This window comes from Myxine glutinosa, chromosome 2, assembly GCF_964187855.1.
Source record: "Myxine glutinosa chromosome 2, kmMyxGlut1.1, whole genome shotgun sequence".
Taxonomy (NCBI): domain Eukaryota; kingdom Metazoa; phylum Chordata; class Myxini; order Myxiniformes; family Myxinidae; genus Myxine; species Myxine glutinosa.
In genome coordinates, this window is record NC_136262.1 from 102,025,281 (window position 1) to 102,045,104 (window position 19,824).

At 45.1% G+C, this 19,824-nt stretch overlaps 1 protein-coding gene across 1 annotated transcript in view; it reads right to left on the reverse strand.

Annotated features, from left to right (window-relative positions):
• Positions 1-19,824, reverse strand: part of NTRK2 (neurotrophic receptor tyrosine kinase 2) — a 168,715-nt gene that overhangs the window by 98,566 nt on the left and 50,325 nt on the right. The window contains exon 8 of the mRNA XM_068107643.2: positions 11,880-12,068. Within this exon, the coding sequence (XP_067963744.2) occupies positions 11,880-12,068 (189 nt within the window). The remainder of the gene's footprint in view (positions 1-11,879; positions 12,069-19,824) is intronic.

A 19,824-nucleotide genomic window follows, 5' to 3' on the forward strand; every position in this document is an offset into this window, starting at 1 on the left:
AATATATATATTTATAAATATAAATATAAATATAAATATAAATATAATGAAATATAAATATAAATATAATGAAATATAAATATAATGAATCAAAGATATAATGGATTATGATGATTTTGGAAAGGGTTTTGCAAACGGAAGTTTGAAAACAAGTGGGACATTCTTCTTTGTTTTTGGCTGCAGTGTTGGTTGTTTTCTTTTCCATAAGAGAGAATGAAAACAAAATCCAGAGAGGTCATTTCAGTGGTTCTTATTCTTTTCCTTTTTGCTTCACTGTAATCAACATCTATAAGATCTACCCTTTCTGGCTTTGAAATGGATGTACTCGTGAATGCTACCCGGCCTGTGTCATACTTGGCACGCGCAAACATCGATGGATGGATGGATTAAGTGTTTGATATTCAGGGTCTAGGATATTTGTTTTCAGGATGTTTTTGTAAAATGTGTTTTCGCAATAAGACGACGAGAAGCCATCTGTTTGCGTCATTACCAAGATGAGTTCACCAAACATGTTGCATCTGAGGATAACCTTCTCTGGTTGTATTTGGATTTTTTTTTTAATATTATTTTTTTGCGGATAAGAAAGTCCCTTCACTCCTGCCATTTCATGATTTGTTTGTATGCACACAATGGCATTGCTACCAGTTTTTTTTTTACTTTATCTTATTCAAATAAATCCTTCATGTGTGTGGTTAACAGATGACATCCATTATGTAAAATATCAAGGAGTTTGTCTACACTCTAGACTCTAGAGTGTCAAAAGATTATGATGCCTTGCATACGCATCACGTGCAGGATATGAAAACATTCGGGGAGATCAGAAAGCCAGAATGTTCTACAAGGGCATTAAGAGGTGATTGTCCGAGTCACAAAGTCTATGGAAATTGACCATCAAGTTGTGGCATCGTGCGGCAAGTCATTGCTAATTGACTTATCCTGCAATCTCATTCCACAGCCAACCTTCGACCAACTTCCATGCATTGCTCCTGCTTTGCCTGATCAAAACTTCCATCTAAAATCAGGTGTCGTCTGACAATCTTCCACTTGGGAAAATTCTTCCTTGGCATCACTCGGCTCCTTACTTGCATACAAGACGGTATGCGGTGCCATGGAATGCTGCTCTCCAATCTTGGCAAGAGCTCCATCATCTCAGTTTTAATTCCTTGACTTGGTGGCAAATGAGGTTTTGAACCCTCATTGGGATCACTCAATAAGATACCAGGACAGGCGACTGCAGCTCTTGTTTTGCAGGCAGGTACCGGTCTGCTGGACCTCTGCTGCACGTCACATTTGTTATTGTCATCCATTCCCCACCAGGTGCCTCTTATTCTCATGTACAGCCTGTGGGTGCTAGTAGCATCATTGTGAGAGCACACACAGCGAATAGTGTCACTAACGCAGTGCAGTTTGTAGATGAGGAATGGTGGCATACAGATCCCCAGCTTAACGTCCATCTGAAGAAGGGCAGACTTAGATGCAACACCCTGCCTGCGAATCATCAATCCAATAGTTTATACCCTCGTAGAGAATCAAACCCAGACAACAACACAGCTCAATGATAAGTGTGACATCACTGCACCATCCTGTCAGGATCACAAAGTAGTAAATGATAGCTTCAGACACAGGTTCACTTTTGCTCCTCGCTCCAGTCTCTCAAGATGACAACTCATCACCAATGTCCAACTCTCTTTACTACCCTCTTTGTCTTATCTGTTTGTCCACCCCAGATACATTTGTTCCACAACTCTCCCTTGTTCGTTTGTTCACGGTGTTTGGCGCTTCATCATTTAACTCTGCTGTGAGCCTTGATTGCAGGTTTTAAGTGTCAGATGGGACACCAACCAGGCCGGCTATGAAATGATGTTCAACTCAATGCTTCCAGTGCAACAAGAAAATGATTATCTAATAGGGATTTGGAAATTGCTCACAGTGACAGCACATAAGACCCCGCTGGCATGAAAGAAACAGCAAGAATGAGTTTGATGAAGCATCATTTCAGCTCAAAGAAGCTTGAATGCTGCAACTACACACAATGAGAAAGGCTGTTAAATTCAGCATGAAGTCAAACGTTATCTTTCAGCTAATACTTTGTGCTGTTTGATGACACTTTTTCATTTTTTTTAACTGTGACAGACTGCCCTCTGCAAGGACAGCAATAACTTGGTGCACTTTCCAAGCCATAGCGTTTTTGGATGCTGTGGTAAGGAAATTTTGCGGTAGTATTGAAAGTCCTGGAATCAATCCTCACATTCAGATGACTCGTATTGTTCTTGAAAATGCATTTTATACCTGGATTTGATTATGAGTTCAGCTGGCTGGTGCATAATTACTGAGGCACAGCTGTGCCCACGATGCCCATGTACATTAGGGCAGGGCAGGGAGCTGGTGACAATAATGGGTTTTTTTGTTTTGCAAGAAACATTGTCAATGCCAATATCAACCAGCAATCAATGCTGGTTGACAGGAACCCAGGTTAATGCCCCATCCAACAGCACAAGACATGATGCCCTCCTGCCTGTGAACCACCAACACAACAATTTATAGTCGGTTCAATAATCCAAATCAGAGTGGACAGCTCGAAGGTAAATGCGCGACCTCTGCACCATCGTGTCATACATCTCTTGTATTCAAAATTACAGAAGTTTATGGGTCTTGTTAAAAAGCATGGAATGTGGTGGGTCCTCTGTTCAAAATCATGGAAAAGCAGGTGTCCTAATGTTCAAATTTGTGGAAGTTCATGAGTCCGTGTGTTCAGAATCATGAAATGGCAGGAGTCTTGTGTTCAAAATTGTGAAATGGATTTCTCCTCATGTTCAATACCGTGTAATGGGATGAGTATTCTCTTCAAATAGTGGAACAGGACGAGTCCTCTGTTCAAACATTTGAACAGGATGAGTCTTCTGTTCAAATAGTGGAACAGGATGAGTCCTCTCTTCAAATACTGGAACAGTGTGAGTTCTCTGTTCAAATAGTGGAATTGGATGCAGGGGCGGAGCCAGTGGGTGGGGTTTTGGGGAACACCCGGCATGCGGTGGCTAGATAGCCAGCTAGATTCGCAAGATTTAAAGTTGGATGGAGCGTGTCAGTGAATAGCAATCTTCAAGTCTTTTCAGAGATTATCAATGGGATTCAAGGCTGGGCTTTGGCTGGGACACTGAAGGGCTTTCACGTTCGTTCTTGTTCTGAAGCCATTCCAGTGTTGCTTTGGCTGTATGCGTGGGGTCATTGTCCTGTTGGAACGTAAATCTTCGCCGCAGTCTAAGGTCTTGTGCACCATGAAGCAGGTTCTCCTAAAGGATTTGCCTGTATTTCGCTCCATTCATTGTTCCCTCTATCCTTACAAGTCTCCTATCCCAGTCCCTGCCGCTGAAAAGCATCCCCATAGCATGATGCTGCCACGACCATGCTTCACTGCAGGGATGGTGTTAGATAGGTGATGAGCTGTGCTTGGTTTCCACCAGATGTAGTGCTTTGCATTCAGGCCAAAGAGTTCCATTTTCATCTCATCAGACCACATAATCTTTTGTGTCATGCTCTGAGTCTTCCACATGCCTTTTTGCAAACTTCAGGCGTGCTGTCATGTGCCTTTTTCTCAGGAGTGGCTTCTGTCTATTCTAGCCTAGATTTGTGAAGTGCTGCAGAGACTGTTGTCCTACCGGTAGGTTCTCCCATCTCAGCCAAGGAACTCTGTAGTTCTGTCAAAGTGGTCATTGGGTTCTCTCTGACCAAGTCCTTCTTGCCCAGTTGCTCAGTTTGGTCCGACGGCCAGCTCTAGGAAGAGTCTGGGTAGTTCCATATTCTTTCCATTTCCTAATGATGGAGCTCACTGTGCTCTTGGGAACTTTCATTAAGCTAGAAATTGTTTTACACCCTTTCCCAGATGTATGCCTCCTCATTATTCTACTCGTATATCGGAGTTCTACGGACAATTCCTTGGACTTAATGGCAGAGTGTCTCTTCTGACATGCACTGTCTACTGTGGGACCTTATATAGAAAGGTGTGTTTCTTCTTAAATCATGTCCAATCAATTGAATTGGCCACAGGTGGACTCCAATCAAGTTGTAGAGACATCTCAAGGATAATCAAAGGAAATTGGATCCACATTAGCTCAATTTGGAGTGTCATACTAAAGGGGTTGAATACTTATTGACTGAAGACATTTAAGCATTTGATTTTTTATTATTTGGTAAAACTTTCTAAAAAAAAAATTCCACTTTGACATTACGGGGTATTATGCGTAGATCAGTGACCAAAAATCTCAATTAACTGTATTTCAAATTCAGGCTGGAAAATAACAAAATTAGAAAAAGTCAAGAAGTGCGGAATGCTTTCTGAAGGCACTGTACAAGTGAAGTATTAAATCGGATCGATAGAAACAACTTCTTTCATCCACAAACCAATATTCAATTTAACAGAATAAAATCCACAGATTCATTGAAATTGATGAGTCAACGTATTCTATATTTCTGGTTTAATTTTAGTGCTCTGGTTAACTCGATTCATGAGCAGTTATGGTTAAGCCACTTCGATTCCAGCATAATCATTGTGTGATTTCATAAATCACAATATCAGAGAGCGAGTGTACTGTAGGAAAACGGTCTCTGAGCCATGAGAGTGAAAGAAAACCATCAAACGCACATGGTGAGCCGTGTTCAGGACAAACAGCGAGTGGATGATTTATTTCACTTGACCAAAGCCCTGGAGATGCCCAGCTGTGTGGTGTCAGTCAATAACAATGTGAAACATCCCTGCATGATGTTGGGGGCCAATAATGGGTTTTTAGGGATGCAAGCACTATGTGTACCCTGAGAAATGTCCTCATTTTATCTGCTCTCTGACTCAAAACTCGATTCCTTATTTAGAATGAACAAATGTTTTATGCGAAGAGAAATTGATTTTTATGGGAAGTGGGACAAGCAAATAAAGCGAAACAATGGCTTTGGTTCAGAATACTGAAAATGGCAATCTCGTGAGGGAAATTATTAGACAAGATAAAGAGGTTCGAGTTGAAGTAAATAATGCATAACGTACTCCCCTAAACGTATTTCGTTAGAATAAGGAAATTTACGACAATAGTTGTTGGGAAATTTAAAGGAATGTCATTAAACTGCTTCAGCAGAAACGCAGATTAAGGAAGGAAATTAAATTCAGTCTGTCTCTCTCATGCTCCAGTTTATCCCTTCCTGTCTGGGGCTATCCGCTCAATCCTCTCAGCGCTGGTACACTGAATCATGTGGGGATGTAGTTGTGGTCAAGGGGCTTGCTTTCTCAACCTGAAAAGCTAACCTGACGTAGAGTACCTTTTGGTCACTCCCCATGACTTGCAACAAGTGGCTGGCCATCCTGAGGCTAGCCAGAAAACATGATCTTCCAAATCTCATGGATACCGATGGGGCTCTGTGGATGGGACCTCACCTGCTCCCCGGTATGGTCATTAGATGAACGAGAATGGCACTCTTCAACGTCGCGACGTCAACTGATATGCCTCCGCCCACATTATTACATCATTATACGTACTTGTACAAAGTTTGATTTAAATCCCTTCAGCTGTCCTCAAGTATCACAATTTTACCTGACATGGCCTCTGACATTTGACCCTGAAATCTAACAGTTCATCGTTGCATTATAATATCTACTTATACCAAGTTTTGTCCAAATCCAATCACTGGTACACAAGTTAGCATAGTAACAGATTTTTTACCTAATGGGACCCCTGACCTTTGACCTCTTGACCCCATAATCTAATCTGTTGATCTTTACATCATCTATCTTCTATCTTCTATCTATTATCTACATATTGTTACATATTTATGTGAATGTATGTGAATTACCATTCAGGTCTTTGCTTATCCGTGTGTAGTATATTAAGTTGTTGTGTAGTTGTTGTGGTTGGAGGGTCAGGAGCCCTTCTGAGGGAGTGGCCGGAAACGGAAGTGACCGAAAACGGAAGAGGAAAAGACACGAGGAAAAAAGCACGATTATTCTTCTTCCTCGCCCCGCTCCGACAAAAGGTGGGATCGACCTTGCGCTGCGTGGAAAAGCGGCGTTCCGATCCGAAGCCTGTCTGGCGAGAGGAATTACCGGGACGTGTACCGGCCCGGTGGAGACGGCAAGTTGACGTGGGGCCGTGCATCGACCCCGCGTCTGGCCTCGTTCGCGGCACCGTCCAAACAGACGCGTGCGGGTCGCACGTTGGGGCCTAACGCGCCTTGCAAGCGGCGTGGGGTTTGGCTTGCTTTACCGTATCCGTTTCGCGTGGCCACGAGGGGCTGCAGCCACGGTGCCTGGTACGATACCTGCCCGGTGAAAACACGTCCACCCGGGGTTCGTTCTACCGCCCGAGTGCGGTGACGGCGACCATCATCTTGGTCAGGAGGGGCCCAGAGACATTGTGCGGGACCGAGACCAAAAGGGTGTCGTGAGTACTCACCGGGACACACGTATATAAGATGGCCATCTTACTCATAGGAAAGTGCTTGTGAATTGGGAATTGTTGATGGTTGTATATGGTTGATTGCTCGGGGAAAATCTCCGTGGTTGTGTCATTGCAATTGTATGGTCATTCCCATTGAAATATATCCTTGAACGTCAGTTGTCTCTGGGGTGAAATTCATATGGATTGCGTGGCGAAAGCGCATATTTAATACAGCTTTCTGGCGAAGTTCCTCTCACGGTCCGGGGGTCACCGAGACCAGGTATTCACCGAGGGGACCACGTAACAGAATTGGGGGCTCGTCCAAATTACGATTTGCGGTTTCGCAATTGGGTCTACGTCCGGGATTTAAAATTGTATAAAATAATAAAATAATAATTTTTTTATTAATTAAAAATTATTAATTAATTATTAATTGGTAAAAAAAAATTTTTGAGAAATTGGGGTAAAGTCTTGGGTGAAGGTTAACAGGTGTTAACGATAGGCACCATGGCGTTTGTGGCACAGAACTTTGGGGTAACCCCGAGTGAGGCACAGTTCCGAGCGTTGCTAAAGTCGGACCTCTTGAAATTGGCCAAACATTTTAACTTGGAGGTCCGAACTAATTTGAGGAAGGCAGAGTTGCAGGCCACGGTGATACAATCTATGGTGGGATTAGGAACATGGGACGAGTTAGCCTGGGAGTGGCTACCCGAAGAACCAGAAGACGTTGAGCTCCGGAAACTGGAGTTGCAATTACGGAGCCAGGAACGGATCAAAGAAGAAGAAAGGAAAGCAGAAGAGAGGAGAGAAGAGAAACAAGCAGAGGAAAGGAGAGTGGAACGAGAACTCCAGGAAAGGTTAAAAGAAGAAGAAAGGAAAGCAGAAAAGGAAAGAGCAGAAGAAGAAAGGAAAGCAGAAGCGAGGAGAGAAGAGAAACAAGCAGAGGAAAGGAGAGTGGAACGAGAACTCCAGGAAAGGTTAAAAGAAGAAGAAAGGAAAGCAGAAAAGGAAAGAGCAGAAGAAGAAAGGAAAGCAGAAAAGGAAAGAGCAGAAGAAGAAAGGAAAGCAGAAAAGGAAAGAGCAGAAGAAGAAAGGAAAGCAGAAGAGAGGAGGGAAGAGAAACAAGCAGAGGAAAGGAGAGTGGAACGAGAACTCCAGGAAAGGTTAGAAGACAAAAAAGCAGAGGAAAGGAGAGCTGCAAGGGACCTCGAAGCAGAGGAGAGAAAAGCGGAAAGGGAATTAAAGGAACGTGACATGGAGCTTCAGCAAGAAATCAAATTCAAGGAGCTGGAGTTAATGAGAGAACGGGGAGAGGCACCACCCTTGCTGACGGGGTCGACACCTAACCAGAAAACCTGGGATGTGGGCAGACATGTGAGGCTGGTTCCACCGTTCAGTGAAAAGGAAGTCGCGAAATTTTTTCCACACTTTGAGAAAGTGGCTCGACAATTAAACTGGCCGGAGGAGGCCTGGACCATACTCGTGCAAAGTGTGCTGGTGGGGAAAGCTCAGGAAATTTATTCGGCGCTACCAATGGACCAATGTGCAGATTATGAGGTACTGAAGAAGCACATCCTCAAAGCCTATGAGTTGGTTCCGGAAGCTTACAGGCAAAAATTCAGGAATGCCAGGAAGAGGGAGAGTGAGACCCATGTGGAGTTTGCCAGAGTGAAAGAAAACATGTTTGATCGGTGGTGTGAGTCAAAAGGAGTCGGGAAAGACTTCGAAACATTGCGGGACTTGATCCTGGTGGAGGAATTCCAGCAGTGTGTCCACGAGGACATCAAAGTGTACCTGCAGGAAAAGAAAGTACCGAAGTTGTGGGACGCAGCCACCATGGCAGATGATTATGCCTTAACCCACCGAATAGGGGTCCACAAACCTAACTCCTCGCCTAGACTTCAGCAGGGGAGTTATGGAACAGCAGGTGCGGAGAACGACCATACATGGCGGCGGCCTCGAGATGATTATGGGGACAACTATGATACCCCACCGGTTCGAAATCAGAGGGATGCGGGCCCAAGACAAACTTATAGTTCGGGGGGCCCGAGGCAGACCCCGAGTTTTTCCTCCGGGCCTACTTGCGCGTTTTGCAAGAAACCTGGACACTTGATGTCCAGTTGTTACCTCATGAAAAGGGACAACCCAGAGCGGAGTCCGACTATTACAACTCCGAATGCGATGGCTAGCGTAAGAAATCGCCATCAAAAGGGTTACCAACCATTTATTTCAGAGGGGTTTGTGTCACTGGATGGAGCCTCGACTAACCGGAGACCGGTTAGGATATTGAGGGACACAGGGGCCCATCAATCTTTAATGCTTGAAGGCATTTTGCCATGGTCCGAGGAGACGGCAACGGGGGATAGTGTTCGTTTACAGGGGATCGGGGGCGGTGTTAGTGCTCCCCTTCAGGTCATCCAGTTGGAGTCCGATTTGGTGTCAGGACCGGTCACCGTCGGTTTACAAGCCACGCTTCCTGTAGAGGGTGTATCTGTGGTTATCGGGAATGATTTGGCCGGGGGTCAAGTTTATGGTAACCTGAGGGTTGGTAAAGAGCCCAGCAGGGAAAATAACACCACACCAGCTCGGGATGGCGACAAAAGTGCCAAGTTATTTGTAGGGGGACTGAACTTCAAAACAGAGGAAGAAGTTCTGACCTCTGTCTTCAACAGATATGGGCCGCTGGTGGAAGTGCGGTTGGTAAGAGACTGGGAAACGCAACAGTCAAGAGGGTTCGGCTTTGTCACGTTTGCCAGCACAAAAGACGCCAGAGAGGCAGAGAAGAATTGGAATGGCAAGGATTTGGAGGGTCGGACCATAACAGTAGGGAAGGCATTTCGTAGGCGTCGAGAGGTCTACAGGAGAGGACAACTGGGCGGTAGTTTTGGTGGTGGCCGCAATCAATATTATTATGGAGGCTCCCTGAGTTACGGCCGCTCCCGAAGGAAGGATTGGCAAAGTAGTGGCCGAGAAGGAGACCGCTATTCATGGGACTACAGGGACCAGTGGTCCCACCCTAATTATTAGGGAAGTTCTGAGAAGTTGAAGCACTGAAGGCGGCAGAGCCGCCGAGCCAAGATTCCTACACGAATTAACCGTGAACGCCGTTCCTAAAGGCGTCCATGTAGTGAACTTTCAGGCACGGACTAACCGTGAACTCCACGTTCCTCAAGGCGCCCATGTAGAGAACTTTCCTGCACGGACTAACCGTGAACTCCGCGTTCCTAAAGGCATCCATGTAGTGAATACTCGGCTTGGCCTCCCGGAAAAAGTGCTATCGAGTTGCTTAACTTTGGAACTTTGATCAACCCCTTAACCTTCATTCCCAAGAAACTGACGGTCAAAGTCAGAGGGTCATGAGATGGAGTTTGATTTGGCAGGGACAATGTCGTTGTTGGTACTTAGTCCAGAGGGAGTAATCTGGAGGGGTTGTGGTGAAATTTTGGTTGCTTTATTTTTAAGTGATAACTGTACCCGGGGGGAACGGATAATGTGGGGGGGGTTGAGTTATCTGGTTTGTTTCTCCAAATTGGCCGGCAAAGAAAGTTTTCGCTGGGTTCAAACTTTCTTTCTTGAAGGGGGGGAGTGTTACATATTTATGTGAATGTATGTGAATTACCATTCAGGTCTTTGCTTATCCGTGTGTAGTATATTAAGTTGTTGTGTAGTTGTTGTGGTTGGAGGGTCAGGAGCCCTTCTGAGGGAGTGGCCGGAAACGGAAGTGACCGAAAACGGAAGAGGAAAAGACACGAGGAAAAAAGGACGATTATTCTTCTTCCTCGCCCCGCTCCGACAAAAGGTGGGATCGACCTTGCGCTGCGTGGAAAAGCGGCGTTCCGTTCCGAAGCCTGTCTGGCGAGAGGAATTACCGGGACGTGTACCGGCCCGGTGGAGACGGCAAGTTGACGTGGGGCCGTGCATCGACCCCGCGTCTGGCCTCGTTCGCGGCACCGTCCAAACAGACGCGTGCGGGTCGCAGGTTGGGGCCTAACGCGCCTTGCAAGCGGCGTGGGGTTTGGCTTGCTTTACCGTATCCGTTTCGCGTGGCCACGAGGGGCTGCAGCCACGGTGCCTGGTACGATACCTGCCCGGTGAAAACACGTCCACCCGGGGTTCGTTCTACCGCCCGAGTGCGGTGACGGCGACCATCATCTTGGTCAGGAGGGGCCCAGAGACATTGTGCGGGACCGAGACCAAAAGGGTGTCGTGAGTACTCACCGGGACACACGTATATAAGATGGCCATCTTACTCATAGGAAAGTGCTTGTGAATTGGGAATTGTTGATGGTTGTATATGGTTGATTGCTCGGGGAAAATCTCTGTGGTTGTGTCATTGCAATTGTATGGTCATTCCCATTGAAATATATCCTTGAACGTCAGTTGTCTCTGGGGTGAAATTCATATGGATTGCGTGGCGAAAGCGCATATTTAATACAGCTTTCTGGCGAAGTTCCTCTCACGGTCCGGGGGTCACCGAGACCAGGTATTCACCGAGGGGACCACGTAACAGAATATAAAAGAAAGTTTTTGTTTGTTTGTTTGTTTGTCTGCACGCGCTAATCACCTGAATGGTGAAAGATAGGAGGAAACCTCTAAAACAAAAAATGTCGGGACAGGCCCCGGGAAGGTTATAGGCTAGGTGGCGAGCTCAATCTTCTACGGCCGCGAGTAAAAGCTGAATTATAGTAGTAAATTCATTCAAAAAGAACCCGGGCAACGCCGGGTGCTTTCGGCTAGTCATACATAATTGTACCAAGTTTGACTGGGTTCCCTTCAGCCGTTCTTAAGTTATTGAGGTACCGAAAACCTATCACAGACTCTTGACCTTTGACCTATTGACCCCAACATCAAATCAGTTCATCTTTGCATCATAATGCATACTTGTACCAACTTTTGTCAAAATCACATTGCTGGTCCACAAGTTATCCCTGGTTTTTCACCTAACATTATCTTTGACCTTTGACCCAAAAATATAATCAGTCCATCTTTACATCGTAGTACATACTTGATCTAATTTTGATTTAAATCCCTTCAGCCCCCCTCAAGTTATCGCGGTAACGAGAACATATTACCGACGCACAGACGGACGGACGGATGGACAGCCAGACGGACAACCCGAAAACATAATGCTTCCGAGATTTTGTTGGCAGAGGCATAAAAATGTGAATAGTACTTGCTCTTTAGTGTTGACAAATGTAGTGCGAGCAATTATTCATTGACCGATTATTCTGTCCACTGGTGACCTCAGATATATGAACAGTTTTGAAAGATTTATAAAAGTGGACTCTCTGGTGGACTCACTGTAAGCTGATAGATTAAAACATTGCTGACTATTTAAAATGATCACAACACTCACCATAATTTGCATGAATCACTTCATTCATTCACACATCCTCACACTGACTCACTCAATGAGTAAAAAGCTTGACCTGCTTGAGCACGTCAGTGGAAACAATCACTTACACATGGGAGTGCTGGAGTCCATCTCTGGAGTATCGCTAAAGTACTGTGGATTCTCGATGACAGGGATTCGTCTCATACCGATGAGGATGGCATCGGCTCCTGGTTCCGCAGAAGACACAGAACCACTGCTGCCGGCCACATGATGCAGGGGGCTCGCGGACTCCTCCTCGCCCCCAACAACGCTCGCTCCTTGGGTTGGGAAGTGAAACAAAAAAATCCAAAGCACATCAATGAAGGTCTCAGACATATTAAACTCGACTTTGCAGGTTGCAACCTGACAAAGTAGAATTATTTTCACCAAGGAGAATCTTGGACATTTAGAAAGGCTTCAAAAGCTTGGAAGTTACTGGGGGAAAACAGAGGTCTTTCTGGACCATATACTGTAAAATGAACACATCATTACACGTCTTTTTTTTTTTTGTAAGGTAATGCAATAAAATAACAAAACGTCAGTAATTTCATATGAATTTCTTGAATGTGGATAACTAACCTAAGCTCCATTATTTTATACTAAACTAAACTTTAACTGGATAATTCATAGAACACCTTATCCCGCACAGTGTTGAGAAAAGAAGGACAAGGTAAAGGTCTTTTAAACTGTTGCGCATTGTGTGTCTGAGCACCATCTATAGTTAGTATGAGCCTCTAAAAAAAAAGGAACCACCTGTAGAGGCCATTTTTTCCTGCAGAGCAGGGGTCGACCTTTTTCGGACACTGTGGTCCCCTTTTTGAAGCAATGGTTTACGGCCGGATGCCCTTCCTGCCGCCAACCCTGTTAGTCGCCTCTTGCGACACACAGGGAATTACCAGTGAACTGGTACTCAATTTGCCGACATCGGAAGGATGACAGGCTGAGTCAACCCCCCTGGTGTTAATTCAGCGATCGACCGGATTTCAAACCCAGGATCCCAAGCCGGCACCCTAACCGCTAAGCCAACACCAGGATTTTTAGTATGAGCCTCTGTTTTGTCTAAAAGAGCGAGCGGCAAATTTAATTGATCGAGATGATGTAAAATGCCATAATATGTTGTCCAAGTATATAGGACTCAAAGAATAAATGTCTGTTCATTCTCTGGCCTCTGTTGTTACCTTGATCTTATATGAGTCCAAGTATACAAAAAACCCTGCTAAATTGAAGGTTTTTGAAATTGCCAAAAAGGCGATTTTTTTTTTTTTTTTTTTGTATACAACATCGAGGCTCGTGAAAGCTAAAATTTAGTGTTCAAGTATGAAATTCAATTGAAATAAAATAAAGATTTTATATGTTGTAGAAAAAAATTAATTCAGAAGTTTACCGCTGTTGATGTCTTTCTTTCTTTTTTTAACCTTATTTAATTTTAACACGTGAAATAAGTCTAGTGTTGGCTTAACGGTCAAGGTGGCTGGCTTAAGATCTTAGGGTCTGGAGTTCAAGTCCTTGTCATGACATTGAAGTAACAGCAGATGGGTAGACAGCCTGTCAGCAAAAGGAGTACCTGCTTACAAGTAACAGGGGCACTGCATCAGCGGCACAGACAAAAAACATCCAGAACTTCCAGAAGGCGATGCAACATGCTGCATATGAAACAACAACAGATTAAATTAGTTTTTGTGCCTGTTGTTTGTGTTCTTTATGATGTCCTTAAAAACAGCAAGTTTCTTCTTTGAAATGATTTTCGATTTTGTTTGACTGGCAGACAGGGATACACGCAACCTGTTTCACCTACAAGTGAAACTAAGTCGTTCCTCGATCATAAACTGACGTCTGTAGACTGACAGACAAAGTGAACCAATAGCTTAACCGCACTTTTCGCTTCGCGCATTGGGTAATAAAAGATAACACTGGGAACTAAAGAAGAGACAATGCCAAGGAAGAATAAAATGTGGAGAACCTGATGGCCCTTAGTATATTGTGAAGACAAATTTTGTATGTCTCTTAGACCACAGACAGCTGCGTCTGGCATGAAAATGGAGACGTCAGATAAGCAGGCGGAAACACTAGTACTGGTAATTGTTTCTAAAAGTGATAAAATCAGAATATCGTGGATTACCTTATCGATGCACAAGAGAGACAGGTGTTTGCACATTATTTGGGTCATAAGTTCACACGCCCTAACATTCAATAAATATGATTATAAAGGGACGAAAGAGGCTTTTATGAAATACTAACACTATTATTGTAGTCTACATATTTCCAGATATAATATCGAATCAATTAATCCTCGGAAGACACCCAACCTGTCCACTAAGTCTCATTCAAATCCGTCCATAACTTTTTGAGATATCGTGCTGCATATCATTTTGGGCCCAATCACTCAAAGGTGAAAAATCACTTCAAAGATTCTAGTATCCGGATCTGTATCAGGATGTTCATCGAATTCTAATCAATTCGTTATTGTCACACACCCAACCTGTCCACCAAATTTCGGCAGAATCCATCCATAACATTTTGAGATATCCTGCTCACAGACAGACGAGCAGACAGGGGTGAAAACATAAACTCCGTCCACCTTCGGGGCATAGGTAACTAGAAGAGCACTCGGTGGAGCACATACCTTTGCCAGGCTCAACAGTTTACGTTTTGTATCCCATTGATAGGCCGGATCTGCATCCAGACCTCAAGGAAATTCTAATCGGCTTGTTCTGCTCACCTATCCAAATCATCCACCTTAGTTTCGGCAAAATTTTCCACAACATTTTGAGATATCATGCTACATATCGTTTTTGGCCCGATCTCTCAATGGTGAAGAATCACTTTGATCCGTATCCGGATCTTTACCCAAATCTAATGAATTGTCACCAAATTTAATCCAAATCCATCCACAACATTTTGAGATATCATGCTTCATATCGTTTATGGCCCGATCTCTCAATGGTGAAGAGTCACTTTGATCCGCATCCGGATCTTCACCCAAATCGAATGAATTGCCACCAAATTTAATCCAAATCCATCCACAACATTTTGAGATATCATGCTTCATATCGTTTATGGCCCGATCTCTCAATGGTGAAGAGTCACTTTGATCCGCATCTGGATCTTCACCCAAATCAGAATGAATTGCCACCAAATTTAATCCAAATCCATCCACAACATTTTGAGATATCATGCTACATATCGTTTATGGCCCGATCTCTCAATGGTGAAGAGTCACTTTGATCCGCATCCGGATCTTCACCCAAATCGAATGAATTGCCACCAAATTTAATCCAAATCCATCCACAACATTTTGAGATATCATGCTTCATATCGTTTATGGCCCGATCTCTCAATGGTGAAGAGTCACTTTGATCCGCATCTGGATCTTCACCCAAATCAGAATGAATTGCCACCAAATTTAATCCAAATCCATCCACAACATTTTGAGATATCATGCTACATATCGTTTATGGCCCGATCTCTCAATGGTGAAGAGTCACTTTGATCCGCATCCGGATCTTCACCCAAATCGAATGAATTGCCACCAAATTTAATCCAAATCCATCCACAACATTTTGAGATATCATGCTACATATCGTTTATGGCCCGATCTCTCAATGGTGGTCACTTTGATCCGCATCCGGATCTTCACCCAAATCTAATTAATTGTCCACCAAATTTAATCCAAATCCATCCACAACTTTTTGAGATATCACGCTACCTATCGTTTTTGGCCCTGTATCTCAATGGTGAAGAATCTTTTTTTGTTTAATTCTCCTGTCTGGATCCGGATATTCACCAAAATCTAATAAACCCGTCCACATGCCACTCCCAAACCTGCCCACCAGGTTTCGTCCAAATCTGCCCACAATGTTTTGAAATATCGTGCTCACACACAGTCAAACACACAAACAAGAAAGATGTCGTGCATAGCAAGATACTTGCGAAGTCGAAATAAACATTAGTTGTCATCGAAACACAAATTTGGTAATTTGGAAAATTTGCCCTATCAAGTGGTTTACATGACGTAATGTTGGACGTAACAAATTTGTTTGATACATTTTATAATTGCCACCTAATAGGTGTTTTACAGGTTTTGGATGGCACTGACCTTGACCTTTGATTAATTTTGACCAGATTTTATACAAAAATACTACACATGCGTACGAACAAACTGTGCAAGTATCAATCTGATATCTTGGAAAAAAAATACTGAGGTTTGGTAATAATAAAATCACAAAAACCCCATGTGATTACATTGGGGTGAAATTGTTGTCATGGACACCAATTTTTCTTTTCCACGTGTAACCTTTCTATGCCACGTGGGACTTTTCCTATGCCACGTGGGACTTTTCCTATGCCACGTTGGACTTTTCCTATGCCACGTTGGACTTTTCCTATGCCACGTGGGATTTTTCCTATGCCACGTGGGACTTTTCCTATGCCACGTGGGACTTTTCCTATGCCACGTGGGCCTTTTCCTATGCCACGTGGGACTTTTTCCTATGCCACGTGGGACTTTTTCCTATGCCACGTGGGACTTTTTCCTATGCCACGTGGGACTTTTCCTATGCCACGTGGGACTTTTCCTATGCCACGTGGGACTTTTCCCGACACCTGAAAAAGAAGAGAAATTGATTAATTAATTCTATTTTGTGCCCTATTAAAATTATAGTGAGAGATGGTTTACCAGTGGGGGCCTTTTGATTACGACTGGTGATCCTAAAGTGTTATTGCAGAAGGCAGAAGGGTCTGTAGGATATTTGGAGACTAAGGATTATAATGGGGTCTATAGGGTCTTAGTGTCTTAAGGAGTCTTACGGGTAAGATTTTTTTCATATTATAAAAGGTCTAATGGGTCTTAAAGGGTCTTCGGAGTCTTAGGGTTATAAAGGGTCTTATGGTTACGTTGGGTTTTAGGTCATAGTGGGTCTAAAGGTTCTTGGGGGTCTTAAAGGGTCTCAGGATTTAAAAGGGTCTTTGGGGTTTTAAAGGTCTAAAGGGTGCAAAGGTTTAAAGGTTATAAAGGGTCTTAAAAGGTCTAAAGGTTATAAAAGGTTTATAATGGTCCAAAATAAGTAAAGGAATCTAAAGGTATAGGTGTTTAATATGTATGTTCCAACAGTCCAATTAATCTTACTATAATTCACCAAATGTCCGTCTGTCCGTTCGAAGGTACCGCAAAAACGGCTCAACCAATCGCAACGATATTTTGGGTGGGTATTCCTGGGACCCCTGGGAGTAAAATAGGCTACATTGTTTTTCCAATTTTTCCAATTTTCCAGTTTTTCCAAACACGATGGAATAATATTTACCGATATGAACAGTGATGTGGCTTTTGTTGAAATTCTACAAATACTGTTTATTCTACGTACCAGGAGAGAGTAGATCGACTCCTGACGAACTCTTCCTATATAAACGTACGGCTTCGAAGTAACACGGCAGCGTGTGCAAAGCGACTGAGAAACAGGTGCAGCGGCCGCTTCTGTGTTACAGATTCGGCACGCACTCTTCACATATAAACGTGCAACTGAGAAAGACGTGTAGCGGCCGCTTCCGTTTTGCAGAATTCAATCTTTTTTCAAAATGGGCGCCATGTACTGTTTAGATTTTGATGATTTGCGTGTGATATGATTCAACGGATGTTTATATGAATCGTTTAAAATTTAAAAGCCTTCAATTTCTGATAATTATTTTGCTTTTTCATTTGGGCCTCCCAATTGAAGCCCCGCCCTTAGGGCGGGTACCGTTGCTGGTAGAGGTAATGAATAGACAAAGTCAAATCCAATAATAAGTAATTAATAGACGTACTCACGTTCAAACAGAACGTTAATAATAGACATACTTACATGGGTCGACCAAGACTTCACCTCGACGAAGGTTCACCGTCCACCCATGTTTTTCATAGATATAGGGGCCGGAACGCTTGATATCTGTGTGTGTATGTGTGTGTATATATATATATATATATATATATATATATATATATATATATATATATATATATATATATATATATATATATATATATATACACACACACACACATACACACACAGATATATCAAGTGAATCGGTTGAAAATAGATGATTTATGTGATCTTGATCTTTTGACCTATCGACGGGCCAATTGACCTCAAAAACAATAGGCTTCCAGCTTGTCACGACCTCTACCATGCGGTAAAAGTTCGTGAAGATTGGAGTACAAACATGACCTGTCGGCGATAGATATGCAAACAAACAGACAGAAAAACAGACCAGAATGAGCAATGAACTTGCGAATATTCGATTTCGCAAATAACAAACGAGGGAGAAGAGGGGGCATGGGAAGAAGAGGAGGACAGGGATGCAGAGGGAGAAGGGAGAGAGGCAGGACGCTGGGCAGCAGAGAGGGGCGGGACAGTGGAGGTGAAGAGAGGGGGCAGCGCTGGGGTAGCAGAGAGGGGAATGGAGGCTGGCGGAGGAGAGAGGAAGCTGGACACTGGGGAAGCAGAGAGGGCCTGGGACGCAGGGGGAGAGGAGGGGCGGAAATACTGTGGGAGCGCAGAGGAGCGGTAAGTTTGGTGAGATGGGAGGGGCCAGGATGCATGGGGAGAAGAGAGAGACCGGAACTCAGGGAGACAGGAGAGAGGACACTGGAATAGCAGAGAGGAGGCGGGACGCCGGGGGAGCACAGAGGAGGTGGGATGCTGGAATAGCAGAGAGGGAGCTGGACGCTGGGGAAGCAGAGAGGGAGCTGGATGCTGCGGTAGCAGAGAGAGTCTGGGACGCAGGGGGAAAAGGGCCGGGATGCTGTGAGAGCGCAGATGGGCGGTAATTTGGTAAGAAGAGAGAGCTAGGATGCAGGGGGTGAGAAGAGGAGCCGGGACGCAAGGGGTAGAGGAGAGGGACCGGAACTCAAGGAGAGAGGAGAGAGGACACTGGAGCAGCAAAGAGTGGCTGGACGGTGGAGGTGAAGAGAGGGGGAAGCGCTGGGGTAGCAGAGAGGGGGCTGGACGCTGGTGGAACAGAGAGGGAGCTGGACACTGGGGGAGCAGAGAGGGCTTGGGACGCAGGGGAAGAGGAGAGGAGCCAGGATGCTGTGGGAGCGCAGAGGAGTGGTAAGTTTGGTGAGAAGAGAGGAGCCAGGATGCAAGGGGAGAAGTGAGGGTCGGGGACGCAGGGAGAGAGGAGAAAGGACACTGGAGCAGCAGAGAGGGGCTGGACACTGGGGTAGCAGAGAGTGGTGGGAAGCTGACGTAGCAGAGAGGAGTGGGATGCTGGGGTAGCAGAGAGGGAGCTGGACGCTGTGGTAGCAAAGAGGGAGCTGGACGCTGTGGTAGCAGAGAGGGTCTGGGATGCAGGGGGAGAAAGGCTGGGATGCTGTGGGAGCGCAGAGTGGCGGTAAGTTTGGCGAGAAGAGAGTGCCAGGATGCAGGGGGAGAAGAGAGGGGCTGGGATGCAGGGGGTGAGAAGAGGAGCCGGGACGCAGGGCGAGAAGAGAGGGACCGGAACTCAGGGAGAGAGGAGAGGGACCGGATCTCAATGAGAAAGGTACGTTTGGTGAGAAGAGAAGGGCCAGGATGCAGGGGGTGAGAAGAGAGGCCGGGAAGTACGGGAAGAGAGAGAAGACCGGGATGCAGGGGGGAGAAGAGGAGGCCAGGACGCTGTGGGAGCGCAGATGGGTGGGATGCAGGGGGAGAGAAGAGGAGCCGGGGCGCAGGGGGGTAGGAGAGGTGCTGGAACTCGGGGAGAGAGAGGTGAGAACCCGGGATTCAGAGAGAGAGATAGACAGAGACAGAGACAGAAACAGAGACAGAGACAGACAAGAAGGGCCAGGATGCAGAGGGAGAAAAGAGGGGCCGGGATGCAAGGAGGAAGAGAGGGACTGGGATGCTGCGGTAGCGCAGATGGGGTGGTAAGTTTGGTGAGAAGAGAGGGGCCAGGATGCAGGGGGTGAGAAGAGGGGCTGAGTCACAGGGAGAGAGAGGAGAGAGGCTGGGATGCAGGGGGAGAAGAGAGGGGCTGGGATGCTGCGGGAGCGCAGATGGGGTGGTAAGTTTGGTGAGA